At 33.2% G+C, this 23,990-nt stretch overlaps 1 protein-coding gene across 3 annotated transcripts in view; it reads left to right on the top strand.

Annotated features, from left to right (window-relative positions):
• The window catches only part of LOC115891196 (glutamyl aminopeptidase-like), a 151,159-nt gene that overhangs the window by 27,033 nt on the left and 100,136 nt on the right, over positions 1-23,990 (top strand). The window contains exon 2 of one of the 3 annotated variants that reach the window (XM_030911607.1): positions 9,057-9,267. The exons of 1 other annotated variant lie outside the window; for it this stretch is intronic. In XM_030911607.1, the coding sequence (XP_030767467.1) occupies positions 9,057-9,267 (211 nt within the window). Of the gene's footprint in view, positions 1-9,056; positions 9,268-19,469; positions 19,693-23,990 lie in introns of those variants that run through there. One more of the 3 variants, XM_030911609.1, reaches the window with a different exon arrangement.

Genomic DNA, 23,990 nt, shown 5'->3' with positions numbered 1-23,990 from the left:
CAATAATATGAGAAAAATAGTATTTAATATTTTTAGAGGAAAAAACTGCCTGTCAAAAAACTCGGTATAGCCTAAACGACAAATTTGGTGATTACCACAGCCAGTATGGCATAAAGAGAAGACATGTGGCTATCTATTTCAAAAATTAAATTGTTCGAATGTCATATAATATTGACTGTAGCTGTGATGGAACTGAGCGATTAAAAATTATCCTAAATCACTTTTTTCAAATGGAAACGCACTTTTTTTTTACTTCACTAATTACAGTTGAGGGTTGGAACCTTTGGTGTTAAACAGCAAAATAAAAACACTAAATCACCACAATACACCAAAACACTTTTACTTTTACACTGGACGCGCGTTTCGCTAACCATGTTAGCATCATCAGCAGATGATTATAAACTCTAGATCTGATTATAAACTCTAGAGTTTATAATCATCTGCTGATGATGCTAACATGGTTAGCGAAACGCGCGTCCAGTGTAAAAGTAAAAGTGTTTTGGTGTATTGTGGTGATTTAGTGTTTTTATTTTACTTCACTAATGGAAAGGTTGAAAAACCATTATTCATTACTTTTTGATTATACATGTTCTTATACCTAAAATAATTCGATTTTAAGTTATTTAATATTTAGTTTTAAAGCATATTTTTTTCTTGATTTTATCGAGCTTCCGTTGACATTAAGTGCCAAACCATCAGACAATTTATTTCCTTCTGTCAAAAAACTAATTATTTGAATTTCGTATATTATAAATACTGCCGGTAAAACTTTATAAAGTGTATTTATAAAAATATAGGTATCTCGTATTTTAGTGATAGCTAATGGTAATATGACATGGCCAGATATAGTTTTACATCCCGTGACGTTTAAAGTCATAAGCTACTGGTTAAAAAAACAAAAAAATATACCCTTTTAAACTAAATCTTAAATAACTTAAAAACGAGTTTTTTGAGCTATAGGAACATGTATAATCAAAAAGTAACGAATTAAAAAACCTTTTCACTAGTGAAATAAAAAAGTGTGTTTTCATTTGAAAAAAATGATTTATGATAATTTTTTGATCGCTCAATTCCAACAGATACGGCCATTATTATATGACCTTCGAACAATTTAATTTTTGAAATAGATAGCCACGTGTCTTCTCTTCATGCCACAGAGGCTGTGATAAGTGATAATCACTGAAATTGTTGTTTAGGCTATAACAATTTTTTTGACAGGCAGTTTTTTCCTCCAAAAAATTTAAATACTTTTTTTTCCTCAAAAACGGTTAATGTTATGGTACGTATACATTGGTGCGCTGTGCCGCGAACGCGCAGCGCGCGCGCCCAGCGTTGGTCGCGCGTTACTTTTATTGTTTTGACGAACATCCCGCAATCCATAGAAATCCCGCGAACATTAGTTTAGTCGTTAATCATATCTCTATCGTCCGAGAAGAACTACGCAATATATAAAATAAACACTCTATTAATAAACATTATTCAAAGAAAACACACATAGTCACTGATAAATGCGCGCGGTGTCTTCACCGGCCGTCACAATTGAACAACGAACATAGAAAGCGGAGCGTCGAAAAACCGACTGGAGATGGTTCGCCACTAGCTGTTCGCGCGCAACTTGAAAACACGTACCAATAGAGGCGAATTGGTGCGCTATAGGGCGAATGGAACACGCAGCGCGCGCCGAGCGTTGTCCGCGCGTTACTATTGTTTTAACGAACATCCCGCGATCCATAGAAATCCCGCGAACATTCGTCTAGTCGTTAATCATGTCTCTCTCGTGTGAGAGGAACTACGCAATTTTAGTGATGAGTAGTGCGGCTCGTTGAACACTCCATTAATAAACAATAATCAAAGAAAAACACAAAAAAAGGAAATTTATTCAAAGAAAACACACACAGTCACTGATAAATGCGTGTGCAATGCGCGCGGTATCTTCACCGGCGGTCCCAATTGAACAACGAACATAGAAAGCGCAGCGTCCAAAAACCGACTGGAGATGGTTCGCGGCAAGCGGTTTGCGTGCAGAGCGCGCAACCTGAAAACACGTACCAATACAGGCGAATCGGTGCGCGCGCGCCGCGCGTTCGTGGCGCGGCGCTCCAATGTATACGTACCATAATAAATATGGGGGTACCCATTTAAAATAAGAAAGATGCTGTCAACTTTCGGTATTTCCGGAAGTGCCGCCATATTAAAATATTTTTAATCGATGGAGCTCGTTTTAAAACAATGATGTGCAAAAAATCTCCAATCTAGATATTGTGGTTCTCTAGGAACTTCTAATGCACGCTCAGCCTGAGACATCCTGTAGACATGTGTCTTGGTAGATCACCAGTATTTGTTATTAGTAATTCATAGATAGATGGATAGATATTCATTTATTTGTTCTGATTAACAAAAGTTACAAGAGTCCGCAGGCATGGAATAATGTAAAAATAGCAAAAAAAAAATCGGTAAAAAAACTTTTAAGTTAAACGGTTTTATCGTATGTGCACTGAAAACTAGAAAATAATAATAACAATTAGGTATTTTGAACTTCTAGTTCAGAAATATTTTAGTACTAGGCAGAATAGCTTTTAGGCATATTAGACTAAAATAAAAACGTGGGGCCCCTCTGAAATCCTACCTATGGCAAAGCATATCTTTATACTTTGGTAGATCATGAGCTCGGCGTTCGCTGGTGAAGCCGCCACGGCTGGTTATTGATTGTCAAAATCTCCAGTTACGATTATAGTAAGTCGATGCAATCCACACTTAGTATAGAAGAAAGTATTACAGCAATAGTTAATGGGCCCCACGTTTTTATTTTAGTCTAATATGCCTAAAAGCTATTCTGCCTAGTACTAAAATATTTTTGAACTAGAAGTTCAAAACACCTAATTGTTATTATTATTTTCTAGTTTTCAGTGCACATAAGATAAAACCGTTTAACTTAAAAGTTTTTTTACCGATTTTTTATTTTCTAGTGTTTAGTATTTAACGGAAATGCCTACCGAATATTTCTCATTATATTTAATTCATTTAGTGCATCATTATTACATGGTTTTTTACCTGATAATTTATGACAATCTGACGCTCAGGTGTTTCTGACGCTAACAACTCTCTCTGTCTGTCGCGTTCTGATGCTAGCCTAGACTCATGACGCTCAGGTGTTTCTGACGCTAACAACTCTCTTTGTCTCTCTCGTTGTGATGCCAGCCTAGACTCATGACGCTCAGGTGTTTCTGCCGCTAACAACTCTCTCTGTCTGTCACGTTGTGATGCTAGCCTGGACTCATGACGCTCAGGTGTTTCTGACTCTACCAGCTGCCTTTGTCTCTCACGTTGTGCTATTAACCTGGCATCATGTTGCTCAGGTGTTTCCGTTGCTAACCGTTCTCTTCGTTTCTGTAGTCGACTACAGGTTTCATTTTCACTTTCTTTTGCGCGTTTCGTTCTATACTTTCCTTTCGCATTTTCGGGCCTACATTTTCGTTGTGTAGCAGTTTGGTTTTTATTTTTGTTTGTTTTTTTATTTATTGTTTCCATGTTGTTTCCACGAGTATTGGACATTTTAACGGTCGACCCCCCCAGAGATCCAGTAGAGGGGCAAGGCTATAATATACAACAAGAGGCGCCCAATCTTAAGGGGAAAACGCTTGCGACATTACATTTTTAGCCACCCTAATGCCATACAGTCCTCAGCACGTTTTAACCTATTACCTTAACTTGGGTGGTAAAGCTACCGCTAACTACGTAGGTACATCTAATCACCTATTTTTTTTTTATCTATCCTTCTAACGTCACACAATCTTGGACACAACTGTTCTGGACACGACTACTCATGCCCTCACCTAATACGCCATTTTGTAACGACGTCCATCTTGGATTTTAAATTTTGTCACAATCACATTGTTTGTTGTCAATCTATATATTTTTATTGCAATGAGCATGGGTGATTAAATCTGTATTTATTTTAATTTTTTGACGTGTAAGAGCATTATTTGTATTATTACCAATAAATATCTATCTATCTACAGTATTCTACTAGTGTAGCCCTTTCATTTGATACCCATATTGAGGGGGTTGTGGAAAAATATGAAATCCGCCATTTTGTACCGGCGGCCATCTTAGATTTACAATGTTATTGATATTACTATATTGTATTGTCATCGGAACTAAAGGTGTGTACCAAATTTCAGATTAATCTGATAACATGAAGGTACTTAAATTTCAATTTCTAATTTTGACCCAAATAAACAAACAAATAAATAAATACCGTACGGGTCGAGCTAAATAAAACCGTTTAAAAACAAAACTTAAGACTTATAAAAAACACACATAAATACACTTAAATAAGGAAAAAACTAGAATAACACACGAGAACATAAAAATATAAAATATATGTTTCGAAAATCATTGTTCAGTTTAAGTAGGAACTAACTCAAAAGTCCCACTACATTACAATTACTACAAACAATAAACATGCTCACTAAAAAGTGAGATATAGTCTGTCCAACGAGAAGATCCTTGACAGTGATAGATGTGTCTGTCAATTTAATTTCAAAGTAGTTTATTTTATTTTACAAAGAAATAAGTTGGTACAACTGGAACGCATTTAAAATTTGACTGACAATTGATTACTTCAAAATATTGTGAAAGAAACTGTATAAAACTGAAAAAATGTAATCGAGTTATTTTATTTAATAAAAAACGGTATGTGTTAATACAAAACAAACAAGCACAAGACAGCACATACCAAAAAATATAAAAAAGAACTGTTTCTTACTTTCAAGCTTTATGAAACTTCCCGCGTTTATGATTATATTTATTAATATAACTTATGTACAAATACAAATTTGTAATATTCCACAGGAATAAATAAAACAACATAAATAAAACAAACTATTTTATTAATAATAACACTTTTATTAATCGTAACACCAAATTTTATACCTTAAAGGTATACCTTAAATACCTTCAGATTAATTAACTTTAATCCTTTTTTTTTTTAAACCAGTACCTTTTGACATTATTTTTCTGCAGTACTAAAATCCATTATTTACTTATCGTGTGATGTCGATATTTTACAGCTACTCCAGTTTTTAATATGTGTTTATTATGGTTCTTCTACCATATTCGAGATGCACTTATCTACGACGAGATGGAATACGAACTTTATTGATGGTAACTTTATTGGTGAATAAGACTTTCTGCCTGAGCAGCGAGTATTAATCATAAACTGTGCTCTGGGTCTACAGTTAATTTTCCCTCGATTTTTCCTCCACTTCACTTCAAAAGACACAAAACACACGTAATAACACGAATCAAAATACATTATCTTCCAAAACGCAGATATTTGACATAAGTTGACACAAAATTATAACCTATAATTTGACAAGACTTTAACAAGCATCAAAAATCTAAAGGCGAGTTCACACTAAGGTTCACACGCATCGGCGTCCGTTTGTCGTTCATCGTTCCGTCAAACCAATAAAATTGAAATACGATCTGTCATTTTTAAAATAAACCAATAAAACTGGTTAAAAACAACAAGAGACGACGCATGACGGATTTATATTTAAACCCATCCATAGTTAACTTAAAAATTATTAGAAACTTTTTAGTAAAATAAATAGATTGGTATGGGACGTCATCTGCTTTTCTTCTGTCTAAGGGAAATATACATTGAATGCCATAAGGCCTGTAAATTTTGGAAATTGATATGTCTCAATTAATAATTAATGTTAATAATTAATGTTAATTCATAAGGAAACTCCAGATAGAACAACGATCTATGGAGCGATGTATGCTTGAAATAGGATAGAGCGGATAATAAGGATAGAGCGGATAATACAGATGACTCGGATGTAATCTACATGTGTAAACTCCTCAAATGGTAATGAGCAAGTCATCTGGCGAGAAGGACTAACGAAATATGAACAACTAAAATAACAGTAATTCCGAGATTTTTAGTATTGAAAATACTTCTGGCCGCGTTAATATGGGACCCGTCTTCGAAAAAACGACATGCTACAGGCGACATGGTACGCGAGTTCAATAACCTGCCTAATCAATTTGTCAACACGTAAGTCGATAGTTTAGCCGGCGTTGATCATTGAATAGAGCAAGGACGTTCGAGGGCCGAAATGAGGTCTTATCAGTGTGTGTGAGCCAACTATTTTATGGATATGGATGTTTAGACTGGGCCGGCGCGCGGCGGATAAAGAAAGCTTGTAAAATTATACATTTCCGGACACATGTTTATATGAACTTTTTACCTTAAAAACACTCAAAGAATCACCTCCTGAAGTTTGGCCAGATACTTATTAACACCCTGTATTTAAAAATGGCTAGCTAGTGATTTAGTAAGCTATGTTTATTTTAATAGGAAAAATTCATTTCATACAAAAAATAAACAAACCCATAATACAAATACTATACACCAATTAATTAATTTTAAATGTATCTAAATAGGCACTTTAATAATTGAAAAATGGACAGGAGCACTTAAAATTACTTCATAGAGTATACCAAATATGCTAAAAATAATAATTCCAATAAAAAATACAAATGGCATATTAAAATCTGCATTATCTGAAATCAAATTATAGCTAAACGGCTAATAAAATAATAGAGACAAGACACCGACATCTATAACGCGATGAGCAGTTTTTAATAATTATTCCGAGTTATTATTACATACTTGTTTTACAATAATTATTGTAATACAGTAGCAGTTCTTCAAATAAATTTTGATTTAAGTATTGTTAATATAGTCATATTAATGATTATAGCCCGTATGATTTCTAAAATAAATAATCAAGCTTGTTTTTATCAGAATTATTAAACGATTAAGTAGAAATAGTTAATATTTAGTAACTTCGTAAGTGTTATGTTTTAATATAATTATGGATTTAATAATTAAATAATTATCTAAAGTTTAAATTGTGGTAAACTTGTATTAGTTTCAATCACTTATATTTAAAATCTTACGGAAGGCAATATAGATTTTAGGCAGGAGAGCTCAAGGGAAGTATCTCAAAAACCAAAGATTTTAAACATATTTAACTCTTATAATAAATACCTTTTTTAAATAATTATCTTAAGTTTAAATTGTGGTAAACTTGTATTAGTTTCAATCACTTATATTTAAAATCTTAGGGAAGGCAATATAGATTTTAGGCAGGAGAGCTCAAGGGAAGTCTCTTAAAAACCAAAGATTTTAAACATATTTAACCCTTACAATAAATACCTTTTTTTGAGCTCAAGAATCCAAAAATTAAATAATATACCGGGTGTTCCATAAGAAAAAATACAACTTTGGTATTGATCTTAGAAACACCCTGTACACTTCAAAATAATTTTAAATTGTGCACATTGCCTCCCCACATATACCTATAAAATATTTTGTTTCTACATCTTTCCGTTTTCGTATAATCAACCGAGGCGACTGAGGTGCGCCACCCTGTATTAATTGCAAGGTATTCAAAGAAATATTTTTGTTAACTTTGCAAACATTTAAGGCATGCACTAATTTTAAAAAAATTTCACGTGAGATTACTTTATAATTCTTGGAAGTCTTGGATAATAAAGATTTGAATTATTATGAGTTAGGTTAGGTTAGGTTTTGTTATTGTTTTGTTTAAGAAGCTAACAAATAATTTCAAAAACTCAACTATCAAAATATAATGGTAGCAAATTTTTAAAATCATGCATAATATGTATAATATTCTATATTAATTGGACATACTAAATGTAAACTAGGTATAGAAGCTGCAATCGATAATATATTTTGTTGCTTTTTCATATCACACAACATTTTCATCATAACAAAAGACCGTCAATACCGCTACTCATATTATGGGCACCTATGTATACTTAAATCTCATAATAATGTTTAAAAATACATAGGCATACATACTATGAATAGTGGTTGTGATGGTTTTTTATTATGTATGATGAAAAGAAGCTGCAAACTAAATTATCGTGGAACTATATTTTAATTTATTTTTATCTACATTACTATTTTTATCTACTATTACTTATTTTTTGTACGGTGAATTTAAATTTATGGGCCATCCATAAATTTACACCGTAAGTTCGAATATTGGTTAAACCTAGGAATACCCAGGTAATTAGCCCGGAATATGCAAAAGAGTGAGTTTAGGCTAGATTAGAATTAGGTTTTAGTTGGTTAGGTTAGGCATTATATAAAAATATAGATCTAATTTAAACTTAACCTAAACTGACCTTTTTTGTATATTTCAGGCTCCTACGTGGGTAAGCCTACGTTTAACCAATATTCGGGCTTTTATGGTAACATAAATAATAAGTAATCTGGCCCCATAACGAAACTGTGGGTTCCAGGTGCTATTGCAAATTAATGCCATTAATTCTATATATAGATGTTACGGTTAAAGTCCGATGTTTATTATATTATGTGTTATTCTCGAGAGTAACCGGGTAATGTTGACATTAACCGGACATCGGACCTTAACCGTAACATATACATACCTCACATTTCTATAGTGTCGTGACCATGATCGGGACCGTTCATGAATTCGCACACGTTCATCTCCATCATTAATATTTTCCTTACTAAATTCTTCACTTGTATAAAAGCCATCACGATAAAAATCAAATAGCAAAATTATTTAACGTTGCGAACGGTTCACTTGTTCACTATACGTATCTGTAATATATTTGCGAATGGCAATTGGCGATACGTTAGACTGCCACATGCCGGAGTGCTGATGTCACGAATGTCAAATTGCTTTCCAAACAAGGTTTAGTTCTTTTATATTTCTATTGAGCTCTTCCAAATGACGTCACAAGTTAATATAAAATGTAAAAAAAACAGGTGATTGCCGACCACCGCCGACTTTTGTGTCTGGTATTTTCAATACGTCTATGATGGTTGCGCATGTTGCAAAATCTGTGAATTTTTTAAACAAAAATCTGGATTTCTCAATTTACTTATTTTATATTAACAAACGATAAATGTTTCAACCTTTACACGACCTGATTTATTAGTGGCTTTTTGATATTTCAAAAATATATTTATTATAAAACAGATGCCGCATTTCATCAAAGCATGTATTTATCGAACGAACATTAAGATGATCTACCATCTGTTTGGGAGTGTTGAAGTGATGAAACAACTGACTGCGCGCAAGCAACTGATGATTATCCCGCGCCATCTCCACCATACCACTGTTTCATGTATGATTCGCTGTACCAACAAGCTAATGCGTCATACTGCCAACATGAGCAAGTTAAGACAAGGTAAATTTTATTATTTTGTATGTATATATGTTACAGTGAAAGTCGGAAATTCAACGATTGTTAACATTCACTAGGAAATGCTAGAAATTACGCACTGGACCAGTGTATTCACATACTATATTTAGTATGTACACATTTACTAGTAAAAGTAACATTTACTAAAAGTTGCCAGTAAAAGTTATTCTATAGTACAGGACGAGTGTGGTGAGGAAGAAGTTAGAACAAATAAAACTTTTAAGAATAAGAAATAAGATCACCTCAATATTCAAGCTGATCCACATATTATCTTAAAATTACAGTTTACTTAATAAAGTTCTTCATCGTGGACAAAATAAAGTATGCCCGAATTTTCTTCAACGGGAATTATTCGTTTTTTTGAAACCCGCTACTTCAATGATATCAAAACGTTTAATAAGTTCATAGTCACTAGGTTCCTCAATATCTTTTTCTATTGCACGATTTACTTTTGCTATGACTTCATTATATGGCAAAAGTGAAAAATAAGCACTATTACAGTCTTGCGAGTGCCTAGTTTACGTTAATTTTTTGACAGAAAATTTCTTCCATAGGAAAAATATCGAACAGCACTATAACGATAACAATTACACGTAACCACAAAAAACAAAGTGAATTTACGCCAGGTGTCTGTTAACGTTGCCAACGTTTAGCCCAATTTAATGTTATCCCTATTATTCAACTTATCCTTATTTATCATTTTATTTTACAACATGTGGCAACCGCGCTAACTGAATCTTTCAAAATCACTGCTATCGTACAGGGATGCTAGCATCCACTAGTGAAAGTTGGTTTCAAAAATAACTGTTGAACTTTTACTGGCTTAGTCTTAGCAAATCAGTGAATGTGAGTCTTTACTAGTAATTGTTAACAATCACTGATTTCCAACTTTTACTGTAACATATATAATGAGCAGCAAATGTTTCGAATTAGTTTCAAAATCCTTTGTTGAAACTTTAGGTACTTGACCTACAATTACTTACAACCTACAAGTACTTTTTTTTTTGAGAGGGTAAAAAATCTTCTAAAGACCTTACCGACCTAGTGTTCTGGTGGTCGGCGTGTGTCGAATTCGAATTTCCTGGAGTTCGCCTACCGACTAAAAACTTCCCCTCCTCCGTTTCCTACACCTCTTATTACGGAACTGCGCTCGCGCATTACTTCATAATAAGGGTTGTCTAGTAATAAGGGTTATCTAGTATTAGTACTCGTCCCTAATCTTCTCTTCCAAGATATTTTTAACCACACCATATGCTCGGCTCCAGCCCTCAGGTGACTCCATTAACTCATCCATCGTGTTTTGGGCGTTGAAAGTTTTGCCGGTTTTATTTATAAAAGTTAATCGATAGTCTTCCCATCTCGGACACTCAAACATTGTATGGTCTCGATCGTCAGGCTGATTACAGTATTTGCACTTATCAGATTCTCTCCTGCGAAACTTAAATAAGTAGGCATTGAAACATCCGTGCCCGGTGAGTGCCTGCGTAAGAAAGTAGTCCGGTTCTCCATGGGTCCTCTCTGTCCATCTTCTCAGGTCCGGGATTAGTTTCCTCAACTGCTCTCCTTTTATTCCATTCTCCCATCTGATTTGCCATTGCCTCATAACCTCATTCTCTAACTCTAGACTTCCTTGTCCTACGTATCTCTTGGCTCTCTCTTTGATTTTTAGGTCAATCGGCGGGATGCCCGCCAATACTCCGGCCGCTAGTTCCGATACTGTCCTGTAAGCACTACAAATGCGCAGATTTACTTGCCTTTGCATTGAGGCGAATTTTTGCGTAAGCTTTCTGTTTTCGGTGACTGTGTGCCAGATTGGCGCACCGTAGAGCATCTGCGAATGTATGACCGATGCCAGTATTCTTCTCTTTGAGGCTCTGGGACCCCCGATATTCGGCATTATGCCGTTTAACGCGCTTAAAGTTTTTCCAGCCTTTTCCAAAGTTCTACTAGTATGCTCTGCAAAAGTAAGCTTTGAATTCGACTGTCGTCATCTTCCTTTGCCTGGTGAGGAGTATTGCTTCTGTCTTCTCAGGAGCCAATGTTAAGCCATTTGTCTGCATTCAGTTGACACCCTTATTAGAGCGGTGTTTGCTTTGTCCATCAGTATCTGTTCTTGTTTTGCCGTTACAACGACGGCAACATCATCAGCAAACCCGATCAGTTTGACATCATCGGGCATATCTGTTTCCAACAGACCATCGTACATTACATTCCACAGAGTAGGTCCCAGTACAGACCCTTGGGGCACACCGCTATTTATGGTCTGATCCAGTCACTCCTTCGGTCTCTATAATGATTTCCCTTTCTGACAGATATGAAGCTATCATGTTTATAAGAGCTTTATCCACGTCTCTTCTTAACAGTTGGTCGATTATTTTCTGCCAACTTGCACTATTAAATGCGTTTTTGACGTCCACTGTACGTCCAACCATTGACGTCCAACCTACAAGTACTTGACCTACAAGTACTGGACCTACAGTAATAACTGACATCATTATTCAAATTTCGTAATGGACTAAAGGTAGGTTCATAAACACTGGAATTGCGAATATCGCAAAATAAATCCGTCTTTTATTTGCGTGCTTCTTATAACAGTGAAATTCGCAATAAATTCTATAAATTCTAGGGATATTTGTGTTTTTAAACACATTCTCAAAATGTCACTTGAATGAAGAATTTTATTTTTGGTGCCGTGATGGCTTATATACATTATTTTTATACTACTAATTTTTGTGTAATGGATGCAGCTACTTATTTTTTGGCCTATAAGACGATTTATTGCTCTATATTTATTAATAAAAAATACAACAAAAATAAAATACACAGAACAATAGTTGGAACATTACATATATTTAGTGGGGTGGGATTGGTTTGGTTTGATTCGGTTTGGTTTGACTCTTTCATTTTCATCTGCTTGATTGATATTTTGGTTTAACAAATTGGCTAAATTACCGGCAGTGGTATAAACAATTGCTAGTTATAGGTCTAGCAATCAAAATACGCCCTAAACAACAACGCTTACGCGTGTTTTGATTCTTTGGTTTCACTCTTTTGTTGTTTGTTTTCGTTTTGTTTTGTTTAATGCGCATCTGTTTCTTTTTAATTTTAATATGAATTAGATCACACTGTAAGTAAATTCAATCACACTGTAAGTAAAAAAGTAAAGATTTCAGTTAACGTCTCCTTTTTGCTGCCAGGACTAATCTGGCCGGGGCCTACTTTGTTTACGCGGAATTCGAACCGCGGTCCCCGGCCATATCATGGTCAATGGCCTATCGACTTGGCAAGTGTCTAAATCGACTCTTACTCACGAGATATCCGATCTCATCCGGCCTCGAACCGGCGTGAATGAGCAGTGTGTGTCAATAGATTTTACACTTTTGCCTTTTTTTGGACAACAGCACGATACAGAGTTCACGCTGTAAGTGCAAGTAAAAAAGCACAAGAATATTTTTAATGTTACAAACTTTTGTTTTCTTATTTTAGCAAAAATTGCATTTTTCCTCAATTCAAGCTCTTCATTTTTGTCTAAACAACATTAGAATATTACTTCATTTTATAGAATATATTTGTTAATTTCCAAGGCCCTAAAGTGAAACGGATCCAAAATAGCACCAAAGATATAATAAAATATTTTAAAGTCTAGTGCATCTTTTGATTTAAAATTTTTATTAAAAATTGCTATTTTTTCAAAATAAAATAAAAACAAAAAAAGATAATTCAGTGGAACTGATAACATTGCTTTTCCTTCTGTCGCTGCCACGTTAAATCAAGGGTTAACATTCTCCATAACGTCAAATATGTGTCAAAAACTACTAAAATTAAATTAAAATATTTTGAAATTCCGTGCATAATCTCCTTTTTTTATTTAAAACTAGGTACTACTAAAAATGGTTACTTTTTGAAAAGAAAAATGCAAAAATCTTGTGTCAGGATAGTTCACCGGACCCTCCAACAACATTACAAGTTTGCAGTCAACATATTGAACTTCGTATCACAAATTAAAAAAAATGAAATTATATTGTAAAAAAGTAGTAATAATGATTATGTGCAATTTTTTCTTACCTTTTTTTTAGTTTATTCCATCTTAACCTATTATTAGATTATAAGCATAACAAGAAATAAATGTTAAAAGATGACATATTATAACCTAAAAACTTCAAAATTAGCAGCGAATTTCGAAAAAATTAAATCAGTGTTAATGTTGCCATCCCCAAATTTTAAATTATCTGAATTCGCAGAATATAACAACTTTCTGTCAATTTTCCCGCCTCTGTATTTTTTGAAATAGACCAATAACAGCAATATTCGCAATTCGCGTGTATATGCACCGATCTTAAGAGCTGGCGGCTGCGGAGGTACTATAATTAGCGATGGGAACTATCGAATGAATTAGACTATCGAATGGTTAATGAATGAATAATTTCAACTATCGAATGGTTTTATTCGAATAAAATCATTCATTCATTTGTATACTAAAGCACATGTGACAACCTCGCCGTGCGACTAAATGGTCATCGTTGAGCCACGACTATCGAATGCTTTTGATAAATGAAATTTAGTATTCGTTTGATTTTTGTATGCATCAGTGCATTATTAGTTCTTCCAAATTTTTATAACTTCGCCGTATAAATACTGTACTATTTTTGCGTTTATTAAAATAGTTAAAATACTAAAATAGTAGTTATTTTTTAATTTTATTTATTGACGATTGTGTGCATGTGCAGGTGGTCAAAATTTTTCCGAAAATTTGTGTGGTGTTCCGTAGTCTGATCTTTCAATTATTTAATTTTATATGGTATATGGTTTGGTTTGGTGAACTTACAATTAATTTTAAAAATACATATTTGTATTTTAGATGTTTTAATAATATGAATTAGTTGGAACTTAATAATCATATTTAAGTAATGTGGTTAAGTAAATGGTTATCGAACTCAAACTATGGGGTGGTGAGAAAATTAAAATGAAAGTTTTACACGTGCCAATTTTAAAAAAAAGTTAACGATGTTTGTATTTTGTTTATGCTAATTCTCTTACATGTAGTTTTTTGCGAAGAAATATTTCATTTATTTTTTAAAGTAAATGCCAGTAAAAGTAAATATAATTTTTAAATAGTAATATAAAGCACCTATTATAAATAATTTTGATTTCTAATTTTTTAATTATATTTTCCTTCCATTACACTGCATGCTTAGAAAATTAATAAATGTTTATATTTCATGATTTTAAAATTTATTGTTAATATAACAAATTAGTTCTGTAATTATTATTATTTAATAAACCAACGTTGCCACACACAAAAAATTTAGAGACTATATTATTTTTAAATAGGATCTAATATAAATAATTTTGACATCTAATTTGTTGTTTATATTTTGCTACTACTTAAAAAAATATTTATATTAAATGATTTTAAATTTTGTTGTTAATAGGTATAACAAATTATTACTGTTATTATTATTTATTAAACCAGTTTTTGCTTAAAAACATTAAAAATAATTTTCCTACATCCAAAATAACAAGTATTATTGCAGTGTAACACAACAATCCACCCGGCCTCCTCTTACTTAATACCAAAAATATGGCAACAGCGCCCTTCATAATGTATTTTCTGTGTAAATACTAGCACCTCAATAAAAAAAATAATGTGCCCTTATCTATATCTGACTCCGCAAAAAATCAAAGATGCCGGCTTCTTTCATAGCATTAACACCGACCGCTGTCGGGCTTCTCGGAAAGAAACCTACGTCGCCGGGCGACAACTAAAATTCAGTTAATATTTTATTATAATCGATTCTGACGAATAAATGAATTTCATAAATGAATGAATTTTATAAATGAATGGTTTTTGCTGCCGAATTACTAGAATACAATATTTCAAGGCAGATGACGGATCTATTCGATAATTTTTATTCGAATAGTTTTCAACGAATGTTTTCTTACTAACTATCGAATTATTCGAATGAATTGCAACTATCGAATGTTTCGATAGTATTCATTCGATACTTCCCACTACTAACTATAATATTACCTCTGGCTGTAATTTTGAGAATTGGTTGGGGGACGATCAGGAAGTGCTATCCACAAGGGTTTTGCTCAAAATCTCCGCAAAGGACACGCCAAACGAGCGGAAGATGAAAAAATTCCTTGCCCAAAAAATATTCGTACTTTCAGCTGAAAATTTGTTTGTTACCAGCATAAAGGTTACATAATATGTAATTCGTCAGTCGCCCCCAAACTTGTTTTTTAAAGTTGTTAGAGAATATTTTAAGAACATTTTAAAATCGTCAGACGAAAATAACGCGGAAGTCCTTCGGGAATGGTCGCAAAGTCCATGAGTTGTCATTATTTAATTATATTAAACTTTAAAAAATAAAAATAATGCAAATTAAAAAAGTGGTGTCTGGTAAACATTTGATTTTCTTGAAAAATGTTAAACTCTCTTGTGATATTATTGCGTTTCGAAAAGTGTGAGAGAAACCGAATCGGCTAATTTGTAATCATTTTCGGTTTTTATTTTCCAACAAACTATTATTATGTTACTTTGAATGTGGTTTGGTTGGATTCAGTATTAAAACTAAAAGAGTTTCGGACTTCCATTATCTTTATTTATTTTGCTTACACAACATTTTGGTCAGAAGTATCACTGACCGTTATCAAGTGTGAACTAAACTAAATCCTAAAACTACTGAGCTTATACAATACTAGAGCCGAGCTTTTCCGTCAATTTCTTGGGTGCAGTCAAGCATGGGGTATTCTACTAAGAACACCTGCATTGGAGCGTTTTATGAGTGGTTGCCATATTGATGAAATTTCCATACTTAGATTGCTAAAGAGTCAATTATTGTTAGAAATGAATACAGCCTTTTTAAATTTGTGCTTTTTCCAATGGGGTTCTTGGTGGACAACCCGGGCTTCCGACCATTTTATGTTGTGGTGCTTGGATCACACATTTGCAATGCCCAAATTCATTGTTTCACCTCTGCGTATGTTTTTATGTTCGTAAAGTCGTACATGTAGAGGACGTTTTGTCTCTCCAACGACTCACCGCACTCTCAAGGTACCTGGTAGATACACTCTTTCTCTTGGTTTGATTAGGTTAGGTTTAGTTTTTGTTAGGACACTTCTTAGAGTAGTCCCAGACTTAAAAAAAAGTTTTAATTTTATATTGCTTAGCTATTCGCCTGATCTTCTCCGATGTTCCTTTCACATATGGATTCGTCAAGAGAGAGACTGTCTAGGGATTTTGCAGAGTAACCATTCTGAAGCAGATCGGTCTTAATATTACTTAGTTTAGAATTCAGAGATTCTTGGTCACTGCATATAGTGATTGCTCTATGACATAGTGTTTTAACTATATTTATTTGGTTGCTTCAGAATGGTTCGACTGAGAATTTAAATATTTAAGTTCTCAGTCGAACCATTCTGAAGCAACCAAAAGAGGTATAGTTAATAAATATAGGGGAGTTAGGTTAGGTTTGGTTTGGATCCCACACATATCATATGTGTGGGACACCCCTATATTTTGCAGCAACCTAGACGTCTGATGATTTATATACGTCATAATAAGCTGGCAACAGTGATTTTTCATCTTTGACTCGTCTGGCGTATAATTCAATTTGCGAAGTTTAAAACTATCGTCATCATTTTCGGCGCCATATTGGTTATCACGTATTTCCTGACTTGGTCCATGAGTTTTTTTATATTGTGGTTATTTTTATTGTGGCCTACCAGCAGTATACTATGAATAAATTTGTCCTCTAATAATATGTTCATGGATCTTATAAGCAGGAATTCCACGGGACAAACGAATGTTGTGACTTGTTTTGCTGCTTTTTGTTCTTTATCTTTCACGATTCCTCTGGAACTTATTCTTTGCATATTCTTGCAGTCGAGCATGACATTCCTAAAGCCTCCTATGCTCTCTATAAAACACGTGAATATTTTAGATTTAGTTACAAAATATTACCTCGGTAGTTGTCCAATGGTTGTCCGATTTCATGGTAAACAGCCGACACAGGTAAAAGGGGTTTTCCAGCATCTTTTTCGAGTTTCAAGTGCTCGATAACTCTTAATATGAGCCGTTGTTCTTTTTCACTAAAACGGGACGGCATTTTAAACACAAATTAAATCGCAAATAACTAAATAAACACAGAAAATCCCACAAAAATTTACGGGGAAACTATCGGAGTCGTTAAAATTTAACGACAACTTTGACAGTCTGCGATTCGTTTTGTTCGATTTCGGCGGTTTAATACATATACGATGTTTTCCTTTTTCTATGCGTGCACATTAGACAAGGAAGCACGATCCTTTATACGTAATGAAGGTGATCCGTATGTAAAAAGAAAAAAAAATAATCGTACCATGTAATAAATACAGGGTGGCCCATCGAAAACGTTCCGCAAGGCATAACGGTCAGGATATTTTTTTTTCAAAAAATCCAAAAACACGTCAATTTTGTTTTTGAGGGGGACAACTTTTGCCCCAAAAATGATTGCAAAATCTTCAACCCTCTAAGCGGGGGTGCGTTGAAGTTCTTCTCAATATCAATAGGTCAGTTTAACGATATTAGCGTTCAAAGGCTAATAAGTTCAACACATCGAACAGTTGTCCATGCATATGGGTAACTTTGGGGAATGTTTTCCTTTTGAAACAAGTGAATTACCGAATTAGCTATTATCTAATAGTTTCAGGGTCCTACTGGCCATATAGTCATGGTGTAGTGGCCATATAGATTGCCAGCCGCGCCCCATCCTTTGCGGGCCCCCCTATCTTGGGACTTATATGCAGAATAGATTATTATTTCCTATTAAATAGAAATGAAATAGAAAATAGTGACGGTAATGTTCTGGATTAACAATATTTACATTTGTATTGCATCTTTGTTTTTCCTGATTTCAAACACTAACAACGAATAGATTATTATTTACTATTAAATAGAAATGAAATAGAAAATAGTGATGGTAATGTTCTGGATTAACAATATTTACATTTGTATTACATCTTTGTTTTTCCTGATTTCAAACACTAACAACGTATCAGTAGGGAAAAATTGACCAAAACGTAGGCGAAAAAATACTCCAAAAAAATCCACCTTGCGGGCCCCTCCTCAGAATGCCACCCGGGCCTCTCCTCGCAATGCCTCTCGGGCCCCTCTGACCCAGTCCGACCCTCTCGCAATGCCTCTCGGGCCCCTCTGACCCAATCCGACCCTGAATAGTCGTACTTATCTTTAATTTCATTAATTATAAATTTAATATTTATAATTGTTATAAAAAATAGCAAAAAATAACAATATATATTAAAACAACAATATATTATAAATTGTTATAAATTTAATATTTATAATTTTATGTAAAATCAATGGGACCCAGACTATTATTGCAAGCGGGGAATAAAGAAGCCTGGCAAGCCACAAAATTGAAAACAAAAACAAGCATACCATAAGCAATTTTATATACATAGATAAATAATTTAATAATTTCAATTTTATTAATTAATGATCAATAAAATTGCGTTTATCTCATCAAGGATATTGAAATCGACAAAATATCAAGATACAACTCTTAATCGGCATTAAACGGCCTACACAATTTGGCTACCAAGAGAAAAAAGTAAGTGGCGTACATGTTTTTTTTAGCAAAATATTCCAGTGATAACCCTGGTAAATCTGTCGACACTTTATTACTATTAAAATATTGTAGAACTTATAATAACTTTCACCCTCTTAATCGAAAAAAATGAAGACTTTAAAACGAAACAAAGCAGAATCGGACCTATGTTGATATAAAAAATAAATCTTATTTGTTCGTGAGAAATCTCCCCTAAATGTAATGAATTTATGATTGATTGACAAATTTTATATTCAATATTACACAATTTTAGACCAAATAATGGTAAAGGTATTAATAGAAGGGCGTTTATCATGTGTATTGATGTTATAAAATATATCTTTATAAGTTGTATAAATCGATATTTTATAGATTATACAATAAAATCACAAAAAAATAGACGCAGATTTATAAATACCAGTCTTAATTCTCTTATCAAGCCATTCTTTATTCAGAATTAAATAAATCTAGAAATTTTGACGTACAAATTATAAATGAACTACTATAAAGCAATAAACTTAATCCTCAGATTCAAACTCGGTTTCGTCTGATTAAAAACGAGTTTGTCATGTTATTCAGTCTTTACCTAGACGTAGTAACACTGTGCAAACGTTACTTCAAAGTTTATTCAAGGATATCATGACAGTTTTTGGTTGGATATTAACCCATAAAGTTATTGTGCTTTTAATTGCCACTAGTGCAGCTTTTTGCGTTTGTACAATAGCACTAGGAGTGAACGTTTCCAAGCTAAAAAATGAACTAGATGAAGAGAAACGAAAAAATGACGAAGATGATGGTATACATATATATTTTATTTTTATAGAATAGCATATTATAAGATTTTATTAACAAAACATATTAGATGATTAATTTATTATTATGTAAGAAAAATTTATGTAAGAAAATAATAAGCGATTACTATCGCTTATTATTTTCTTACAACTAATTATATATACTTAACTAAAATTTGCAGTTGTAAGGTTATTTCAAAAGCCATATGACCAAATGTAGATATTAATATTATTAATTATCATGATAATTTGTTACTCTTAGAAAATTTTATATTTAAAAAAATATGTACGAGGTGAGTCAAATTGGACACTTAAAGGCAAACTCCCCTTTCTAAAGAAGATTGACAAAAACTGATGTCGGTGCCTGGACCTCAATTTTCATCAAAAACATAATGGTAAAACCCACACGTTATGATTTCAGAGTTACAGGGTGTTTTTCGAAAATGTGCATTTTTAACTTTTTTACTTTGGAAAGTTTTGTGTTTCTATGTAAGTATTCCCAGAGCACCCTTTTGCGTAGTATTTAATGGTTATCAACAGAAAAAGAGATGTTTTTACACTGATGTGATTTTGGGACACCCTCTGTATTTTTAATTCATCGAAAATAACTTAAAATTGTCTTTCCAAAAATATAGCAGTGGGGATGAAAGATATCCTCGCATAATCGCTAACGCTTCATCCTACGTGGGAGACAAAATAAAGCGCGCGATTCGGGCGATTCCGTGTTTTTCAAACAACGTTTTCTTATAAATTTGTCCTGCGTCGGCAATGGAGGACACTTTCATAAGCATAGATAACATCATAAGTTTCATAAGAAATTATTCATTGTTCATAAGGAAACGTTTTTTGATAACGTTCGCGTTTTTTGATAGCGTCGCTCGCACATCGCTCGTATTTGTCTCCCACGTAGGACGAAGCGTAAGTGGCCAAATTGACCCACCCTGTACATTGTTTAAATATATACTGTTCTGTTATAATAACAATTTAACTATTATATTGCGTTAAGCCTCATTCAGAACTTCTAAATTAGTAGAATTAGTTAGCTTCAATTACACTTATTTCTACTTAAAAATTTAAGATCATTCACAATGTCTAAAAAAATCAATTAAAACTAATAAAATACATAGCCACACAAAAAGAGAAAAGTGAGGTATGCTTTTTACCAGACCATCATATTCTATATTATTTTTCGGCGCTGAGCACGAATCCGCTATCAGAATGACGCTATCACATCTCATTTTTTTTCTAACCTCAAAAACTTGGTGAACATCCGTAAAAATTCTGGAAAATGTAGTATGAACAAAATCTTATGCATAACACTATAACCTAATGTAAATGGGCCTGATAAACTCAAAACACCTCATCAGAATTGAGCTGGCATGTCTAACCTTAAAAAACCTACCACAAATCATGATTTTCGAAAATCACACGTATCTTAACGAAAACCGGTATAGTATAGGCACAGAATATCTACGCAACAGAAGCCTCGTTACATGTATAAAATTGTAGGTAGCAAAAGGAGACAGGCTTTTAAAAAAATATCATGGTCGTGTTTCTTTTAATAATAAAAAGCAGTTTGGCAACGTCAGTTTTAAAAATATGCCGGCGTAGTACAACGTATTTCGAGGATGAATGGAAAATCCTAGATTCTCCTTTTGCGATGTTGCTATGCCGCCGATCAAGCTCCATATTCTTTATTTGCAGTATTATAGTATTTTTGCGTTATTTTGTGGACTTCTGTGGACATTAATTTGAAAATATGGTGCATTCATGTATTGTGTACAAGAGAGTGTATCATTTAAATCCAAATTTAACTTTTCACCGGTAAATACAAATAAGTAGGGTTAAGTATATTACTATATCCCATTCTCTGTAGATCAGAGGCGTACCTAGACATAAAAATAGCAGATCTCTAATAGCTATTTATGTAACTAGTACCTAAAATGATGTTTTTTAGGACGAATCATTACTGTTTGCGGACGAGGCGTTAGCCGAGTCCGAAATAGTAGATGAGTCCTAAAAAACATAATTTAGGTACGTGTTACATACACTATTTTTTGTCATACGCTTTTTACAGTTTTTTAGAACGCATATTTGCAAATTTTCCATATTTGAAATTATAATGTTTGAAAAAGTTGGCTTATAAATTCATATCTTAGTAACGAGTTTGTTTATTTCATCGCATTTTGACATGTCATTCGAAATTTGTCACAAAATCACACAAATTCATCAACAATTTTAAAATGTTCCAAAATCCCGAACATATTGCTAATAAGGCCAAAGAAATCGTGTTGGATTTACTTCCTGTGAAGTCTCGTGCCATTTACCAGAAAGAATATGATGTTTTTAATGAATGGAAAGACAAAAATGGCGTATTCGTTGTAAATGAAGATGTATTGCTAAATTATTTCCACGAAAAAGTAAGTACCTAGGTACCTATTTAAAGAGGCTTTTAAATTAAAATATTCTTAAATTACAGTCACAAACATTCAAACCATCGTCAATTTGGTCGAAATATTCCATGCTGAGAGCAGTGTTAAGTGTTAAAGAAGATATTTATATTGACAAATTTCCAAAACTTATTGCTTTTTTGAAGAGGAATTCGGTTGGTTACGAGCCTAAAAAGTCTAAGGTTTTGTCCATAAAAAGAGATCGGTGATTTTTGGCCACGGCTAGTGATGAAACTTATTTACTTACTAAGGTAAGTTTGCGATAATGATTTTTAAAATATATAGATGGTTTCTTATTCCATTGTATTTGATTTTTAGGTAGCTCTTGTCATTGGCCTTTGTGGAGCATGTAGAAGAGAAGAATTGTACTCTCTACGAGTGCAAGACATCATAGAAAAAGACAACAGCTGCCTTTTAGTTACCCTTGCGGATACAAAAACTAATATCAAAAGAGTGTTTCCGGTGGTGAACGAAGGGAACGTTGTCAATCCAGTTGAGTTGTATAGAAAATATGCTTGTCTTAGGCCAAAAAATGTACCACATGATTATGTCTTCATCTCTTATCGTAAAGGAAAATGCACCGTGCAACGAGTCGGCATTCATTCATTTGGGAAGATGCCATCGATTGTAGCAGCATTTTTAAAGTTGTCGAACCCAAACGAATATACAGGTCATTGTTTCCGACGTAGTTCTGCTACTCTTGCTGCAGATGCAGATGTGGATTTTACATCGCTGAAACGCCTAGGAGGTTGGAGGTAAAAATTTTAATATTTTCCGATCTTGTTCTAAACAACAATAATTATTTAGGTCGTCCACAGTGGCCGAAGGTTACATAGAAGAATCTATTGAGAAAAAGAAGAAAGTTTGCAAACTGCTAATGGGGGAAAAGAAAATCGCGACCACTTCCACGGATGTATTACCAAGTACATCATCGTTCGCATTTACTCCACCTCATCAGAAAGTAAATTTACCTGCCAATGGAGGAGTCGTTTCGATTGCAGATGCAAGTTTTCAAAATGCACAAAATTGTTCATTTCATTTTTATTTTTCCAAATAACTTAGCTTTTGATATTGTTAGTATTTAATAATTTAAAAATCAAATACAATGGAATAAGAAACCATCTATATATTTTAAAAATCATTATCGCAAACTTACCTTAGTAAGTAAATAAGTTTCATCACTAGCCGTGGCCAAAAAATCACCGATCTCTTTTATGGACAAAACCTTAGACTTTTTAGGCTCGTAACCAACCGAATTCCTCTTCAAAAAAGCAAAAGTTTTGGAAATTTGTCAATATAAATATCTTCTTTAACACTTAACACTGCTCTCAGCATGGAATATTTCGACCAAATTGACGATGGTTTGAATGTTTGTGACTGTAATTTAAGAATATTTTAATTTAAAAGCCTCTTTTAAATAGGTACCTAGGTACTTACTTTAAACAAATAACTTAGCTTTTGATATTGTTAGTATTTAATAATTTAATTATAAATATATGTATAATTTTATGTGATTTTGTGACAAATTTCGAATGACAAAATAAAACAACCAAATAACGAATTTAGACATTTTAGTCCATAAAGGTTGCCATGACGACCTTTACGGCCTAGGCCGAAAAAGAAACATTTTACGGACTGAAATGAGTCCGTAAAATAGCTGTTTTTGGGAGCGTATGACAAAAATTATATTTTTAGGTTTATTTTTTAAATCAAATATTTATTATGTTTTTTAAATTATATATTTATTAATTAAATTATTTGTAGGAAAAAGGTACATGGTACATATTAATTACCAAAAAGTTAATAACAATTTCTGTTTCCCTTTTAAGAAAGGGTATTGAATGTTAAAAATT

Source organism: Sitophilus oryzae, unplaced genomic scaffold (genome assembly GCF_002938485.1).
Source record: "Sitophilus oryzae breed Bouriz unplaced genomic scaffold, Soryzae_2.0 scaffold_980_pilon_pilon, whole genome shotgun sequence".
Lineage (NCBI taxonomy): Eukaryota > Metazoa > Arthropoda > Insecta > Coleoptera > Curculionidae > Sitophilus > Sitophilus oryzae.
This window is presented reverse-complemented; position numbering and strand designations above follow the sequence as displayed.